We start from the raw sequence: 6950 nt of genomic DNA on the forward strand, positions 1-6950 counted from the left end.
AAGTTCTTAATTCTGGGTTGAAGTGGAGTGGCCTGTATGTAAACTCTGGATGTACCTACTTTCACCACAGCAGGTTTATGTCGTCTGTTTCCTCTTTCTTCTGCCTGCAGAACATGCATGCTCACTCTCAGTTCTGCATGAGCGGCGACTATACTCTGGAAGGAACCGAAGCCAGCATTAAAGAGCTGGCCCGAGAAGAGGCAGATGAGCACTTTGTGGTGGTTCTGAGTGACGCCAACCTGGAGCGCTACGGTATCCGACCGGAGCGATTCGCCCGCGTTCTGACCTCCGACCCACAGGTCAACGCTTTTGCCATCTTCATCGGTTCCCTAGGTGATCAGGCAGAAAGGTGAGGAGATCAAAAATGGGTGTGGGGGGGGGTAATGGTAATAATGAAATGTAAAGCAGAAAAACAACTCATGCAAATAAAGAATGAAGGCACTTTGAGTACAATCGAGTAAAACATACAGGTAAACATAATGACAAGTATCTATAATGTACACAGTGATTTTGATGATTCCATATCAACTCACAAAGGACCCTGCAGTTGAAATATGAATACTTTAAGTCTCACCAACTGTAGATTTTTTACTGGGTTTTAATGTTTGTTTGGTTTTTTTTTAATCAAATATCCTTGTAGTTGTATAAATATATAGATATATAATTGTCTTTTTTATGCACGACCAAATAACTATTACATACTATTGATGGATCTGTATTGATAAAGCAAATTAAAATTTTCTTCACTTACTTATGTTTATTAATTTGATTATTGTTAAATCTACAATTTATTGGAATTTCCCTCTGGATTAATAAAGTATCTATCTATCTATCTATCTATCTATCTATCTATCTATCTATCTATCTATCTATCTATCTATCTATCTATCTATCTATCTATCTATCTATCTATCTATCTATCTAGCTATAACAATTACTCACACAAGTACATATTGTAAAGTATAAGGGCACTTGTTACAGAGAATCCTCCAAAGTTTACTTTTTTTTACACTTAAAAATTTACTGGGTTGTTTCTTCTCTTTCCTGCCCAATCCTTCCAAAAGGTTTCATGAAAATTGCTCTGGTAGATATTATGCAATCCTACTGACAGGCAAAAAAATAAGTAAGTGAATGAGTAAATAAATGGTAAATAAGTAAGTGAATACATAAGTAAATGAGGGACTAAATAAGTAAGGTAGTAAGTAAATAAATATGTACATAATTAAGTAACAGGAACAAAAATATAACCCTTTTGGCAGAGATAATAATATCCTTTGGGGTTTATGGACATTTAGTGCACATTTCAGACCAATTAAATGATAAATAAGCATCCAGTGTTTCTCAGGGACAAACTTAAAAAAAAAAAACATCACTAAAAATGTTTGGAGTGCAGCTGACTTTTTTGTAAGAATGCAAAATATTCTAGACTAGTTGACAATGAATGACCCAGGATGGAAAAAAAATAACCAATCTCTCATGTAGTAAAGTTTCCCATCCATTCTCTGTACAGTGCAGAAAAAACTCAGCACCTAGTTAATATAGTTGGTAGGCTCTGAACCAAAACTGAGAAAGGGGTCAAACTTCAAAGGTGAAACATACAATGACCTTCTAATTTAGTCTAGTTAAAACCTACTCATGTTGCTGCCTGCTGCTGGTCCTGTTGACCTTTGTCGTCACATCCAGCATTAAGTCCTCAGAAGCTCCGCAGTCGGGACAAAGAAAGGATAAGTGCGCTCTCAGATCTGCTCCTCCTTCCTATTACCATTCTGCTCCAGGCTCTCACTGTCCATCTTAAGAGATAAACATCTTTCCTGCTGCAGCTTATGGACATGTGAATGTTGTCAAGAATAGACAGACTTTCAGAATGACAGTGACTGCTTCTGGAATGTGAAGAATAGAAACAGTAACAGAAAAGACTGCAATGAAACAGATGTCTAATATTAGAAACCAGTCAGAAAAAAGTGAAGTCCATATTGTATCTATACTCAAAAAGAGACTATTGTCAAAATTAACAGAACAGTAAAAACTGGTTTGACTGTTCGATTTTTATCTCCTAAGTGCCACACGTTTTGTTTGGATTTCCCCATTTGGTGTGTTATTTGAACCTAATTTAGCTGTATTAGGGTTCTTTTCCCTTTGGAATCTCACTTCTTCCCATCCATCTATTTATTTATTTATCTATGTATTTAGCGTTTCTATTACAACTAGTATTATTGAATTGCCATTATTATTCATTTCTTTTTACTCTTTATGCTACTGAAAGAAATGATATTTATAGCAATGGCAGCTGCTCGTCTTTCAGACAGGGGAAGCTCATTGTTGGCTTACATAAAAAAAAAAAAATGGTCAAGTTATTTAAACATAAATTCAGCCCTCCATTCCTTTTTAAGAAAATGTTCAGTGACCTTATCGTACCAAGTAAACAAGAAAACGCGGGAATTATGTTAAATTAAAACAAGGAAGTACAATGAGTGTGTTTTATTTACAGTGCAAGAAATGAACATGTAATTTCGTAGTGGTTTCTCTCACGATTACAAAGCAGAATGCGCTATGACATTAAACTGAACTCTGTCAAGTGAAGGAGTAGATCTCAAAATAGGTGTCAATCAAACGGGATTCAGCCTTTCGACTGATCCTCCAATCAGCACGTGGAAGCCTTGGCATCCAGCCCAGCCAAGCTCCGCCCACAGCTCCATTTACCCCCAGAGATGCCGGGCGTCCGGGGGCGGGACAACATCGTGGCATTTATCCAATTACCGTCCAGTTTTGGGGCAATGAAAAAAACTGTTCCATTCAGTCCCATAGAAGAGCATGGACGCTGAGTGTTTACAGGCAAATGCACTGAGCAGAGATCGTATGAGAAAACAGCGTAACGGGAATGTATGAGAAGTGAACAACATCGAGTCTGTTGATTTGTGATAAAGCTGATTCTGAATGAACTCGTCTGTGAGATGAACATGTTCTAACACATTTGTAGTCAATGAAATGTCAACACAACCGTACATATTTAACCATTTAATTTTCATAATTTTAGGGGAAGCTGAGCTTCCCTTGCAGTCTATGAGAAATTGCTGCTGATTTATAGATATATAACCAGCATTTATTTTACTTTTATGTCATTTTTATTTATCCCTCTACTTCATGGAAGGTATGCAAATGATATTCTTTTATTTTGTTTAAATTACAATTAAGTCAAGGTGAGGTTTTTCTATAAGTCTTGTGGGTTTCCGACCTCACCTGCACATTTTCGTACCCTTCTCTCTATCAAAAGAGATATTTACATGTATTTGTCTTATTTTATACTGTATGTGCAAATAAATAAATAAATAAACAGTAGGGGTGGAGGATTAAGAATGATAAAATCACACCATTGAAGCAAAACACAGAAGCTTAGTTACAGAATGGCATGCAGTTACATAATTTTACATTAACATGCTTTGAGAATACTGATTTTATCCCTGCTGTACTTTGTCTGTCTTCAGCTAGAGGAAAACTGTTAATAAATAAAAGAATGCAGCTCAAGGTAATGAGAAACAGAAAGAATGTGTACTGTTAGAAATAGAGGGTATATACAGTTTAAAGGAATTAAATTACATAAATGGATTCGGCTGGTTTGTTGGTCATGTTCATTCCACGTAAACAGCCCATTTCCCATTGTGTCCCGTTTCGAACAAACGCAGTCTTTCAGCGGAAATGTCTAGTAGCGATTCACATTGGAAACAAGAACGTCTTTGTATTTTTATAATGGCCAACAATTTTGTTACCAAAGTTCTGTTTCTCCTTTCATCCCCGTGTTTTTTCCTTTTCTTTGTTTCAGACTCCAGAAGACCCTTCCAGCGGGGAGATCCTTCGTTGCCATGGACACAAAGCAGATCCCACAAATACTGCAGCAGATCTTCACATCCACAATGCTGTCCAATGCATGAGTCCGGCTCGAACATGGTCATTTACTCACTCACACACACACACACACACACACACACACACACACACACACACACTCAAAGCCTCAAATGTAGTTGGGTTGTTTTTGAAACACAATCTGGGTATCAGATCGTGTTGTTTTATTAAATCTGATAAAATACTGATAAGGAGGAAGTCAGTTATTATTTTCAGAGGCCTTCAGTTTGTTTGTAAAATCTGGATTTGTGTGTTGCGTGAGTCAAAATAATCTTTTGCTGCTTTGTAGAGCCCCTTGGGTAAAAGGTACTGTACAATGTAATGTGGACAAACCCTGTGATCTTGTACATTATGATTGTGTTCCACTGTGAAATGACACACACTATAAAGAAACGACAGTAGCATTACAACAGCCCCGGAGCCTGTCTCAGACCCCATGTTGGGATCAAACACACACTGCGACCTGTTGTTTTGGATTGTGTTCTGAACCAACGTGTGTGTTTGTCCGCTCTTTGGTTTGTGACTTATGGGGGGGGGGGGGGGTGAACTTGGAGCAGCCTCACTTATTTGGACTCCTTCCTCATTTATCGTCCGTCATGCAGAAAAACACACAGACATGCAGGAAGGGTGACACTGCCGCGACACCTGCCCGACACTTGGATGTGTGGAGCTGCGGTAACTCGGCTCCTCTGGAATGCCGGGGCTCTGACCAGGGAATTTCCCACCTGACTGCACACGCTCTTTAAAGTCCGCCTCTGTTGCGCAACCCCCCCGCTGTCGTTGTGTGCGTGTGACCGAATGTGTTCTCCTACAGCATCTATGTCAACACGCACACCCCTTTCCTTCCTGACTGGGGGGACCTTGTGACGCCGTGCGTTGGTTTCAGTCCTGAGATCGCCTTTCATTGGCAGACCTCCCACCCTCCTTTTACAAACACACAAACACCTCTGCCACCACAAGGCACATTTGTAGAAAAATCTGGAGTCAATATGTTAATGTTTGCTACTACATCAGATAGATGCATCTCTGCCTGTATTAAGTGCTGTCAGATTAATTCTCCATTCGTGCCAGTTTTCAGTCATGTGCATTCATCAGTTTGCCCGTGGTTGATCATACATTTATGCCTCACTGTGCTTTAACCATACGATCAATACGATTTGGCAAAACTCCACTGGTCCCAATTGATCCTCTCAGTTCGAGTGATGTCCCTGTTATCACTAACCTACTTTAATTTGCTGATGGGGTGAAAAAAGCACAACTGTCTCCCCATAAAAGTGACTTCATTGTAGACTAAATTCTATGTAGACATGATCAAACATCACTGTATATTCATATAGTCATATACTGTCTTATGTGCAGGAGTTTGTGTTTATTTTATCACTTTTAATTGTATATTGTAATTAATTTATGTTAAATATGTTGTAAAAGTAAATGTATGATATTGTAATATTGTAATAAATCACCTTACAGTAACATTTCTCAGATGATTCCGTCCAATTTGTGTTTGTATTAAAGATTCATCAAATAGCGAGTTATCGGAAAATACATGTTGCGTCCATCTCAAATCGAATCCTTTGTAGCGGTAATGTAGGAAGTACTGAGATGTTGTATTTGAGTGCAAGTAGCAGTCATTTTTGACAATCCTGTTCAGATTTCAAACCTTAGAAAAGCATCAAAATATAAAATAAATGTCTTATTTGAGAATATTATGTAGTTCTGCAGATTATAATATTTGGCATGTTAATATTTTAATGTTAAATGTCGCAGTTGGCAACAGTGGGAATATTTTGATTACAATATATTAGGGATGTAACGATCTGAAAATTTCATATCACGGTTATTGTTACCAAAATTATCATGGTTATCATTATTATCGCGGTATTATTGAAATTGTGCTCAAAATGTTCGAAAAGTACTTATACACACACTGAAATAATTTAACCAAGTTGTATTTTTTAAAAAAAATAATAATACAATAAAATAATAGGCACAATGTACCTTCTGTTGCAGAAACATTCAAATATTAACCCTTAGTGGTCTGAGCCTATTTTGTCCATTTTTCAGTCCTTTTGGTTTGGCCTTTATATACTATATAAACAAATGTTTACTATACCCATGTTTGGGATCTTTTTTTTTCAGCACAATTTCATCTATATCATCTGCCTATTATTTTTTTTCACTTTAACCTACTATATCAACATAAAAGCCCAGAAAACACAAAAAAAAATTTAAATCTGATTTAAAAAAGGTATATAATTTATTGCATAAATAACACAAAGATGTTTAATGAACCTTTTCAAAGACTTCAAAAGTGAATGTTGGTTCCAAATTTTAGATATATAAAATCAAAATTGTTATAAATTAAAACTATACTCAAATATTTGACATAAAAGCAGATCTTTACATAGGCATTTTCCCCTAAAAGTGCGGTAATCAAACACAGTTATCATGATAATTAGAACTTAAATGGTAATACTAACCGTCTGCAATTTTACCGCAGTTTATCGTTATACCGCTAATCGTTACATCCCTACAATATATAGGTTGGGGGGCTTAATCTATAATCTTACGTAATGCGTTTTTAGGTTTATTTGATATTATGATATGAATCTTGAGTAACTTATAGATAGTACCTACATGAGGTGTTAAATTAATTGTAATAAAGTAAAGTAACAATATCTGTCTTTGAGATGTAGTAAAGTGGAAATATAGAATATCTTAATGTCATTATACATATGTACAATAAAATTAAATGAGACAACTCTTGTGGTATGTAGTGCAAAACAGTTTAAAAGAAAAGTGTAAATATATACAGAATAAAAAACAAGCATGTCAACCAACCAAGAAATGGTAGAGATAAATACTTTGATACTTTGACCCTGGCTGAGCACTGAGGATATGTGTTAAATATAAATCCGTATTTAAGGTATTTTCACCATAATGTGTTCAATATAGAGTAATAAGTACATGTAGAGCTGGTATAGGTTGTAGAGGAAAGAAGAGGCACTTTATTCTTAGAAACTGAAGAACTTCCTAGAATCTGCTTCCCT

At 36.4% G+C, this 6950-nt stretch overlaps 1 protein-coding gene across 3 annotated transcripts in view; it reads left to right on the forward strand.

Moving 5' to 3' along the window:
- vwa8 (von Willebrand factor A domain containing 8) overlaps positions 1-5377 on the forward strand; it is a 73107-nt gene extending 67730 nt beyond the window's left edge. Inside the window, exons 44-46 of one of the 3 annotated variants that reach the window (XM_030124553.1) lie at positions 111-349; positions 3818-3952; positions 3983-5377. In XM_030124553.1, coding sequence (XP_029980413.1) covers positions 111-349; positions 3818-3926 — 348 coding nt within the window. In that variant the 3' untranslated portion in view covers positions 3927-3952; positions 3983-5377. Of the gene's footprint in view, positions 1-110; positions 350-3817 lie in introns of all 3 variants that reach the window. The other 2 variants (XM_030124554.1, XM_030124552.1) reach the window with 2 other exon arrangements.
- The last annotated feature ends 1573 nt before the right edge of the window (positions 5378-6950 follow it).

Source organism: Sphaeramia orbicularis, chromosome 21, assembly GCF_902148855.1.
Source record: "Sphaeramia orbicularis chromosome 21, fSphaOr1.1, whole genome shotgun sequence".
Taxonomy (NCBI): domain Eukaryota; kingdom Metazoa; phylum Chordata; class Actinopteri; order Kurtiformes; family Apogonidae; genus Sphaeramia; species Sphaeramia orbicularis.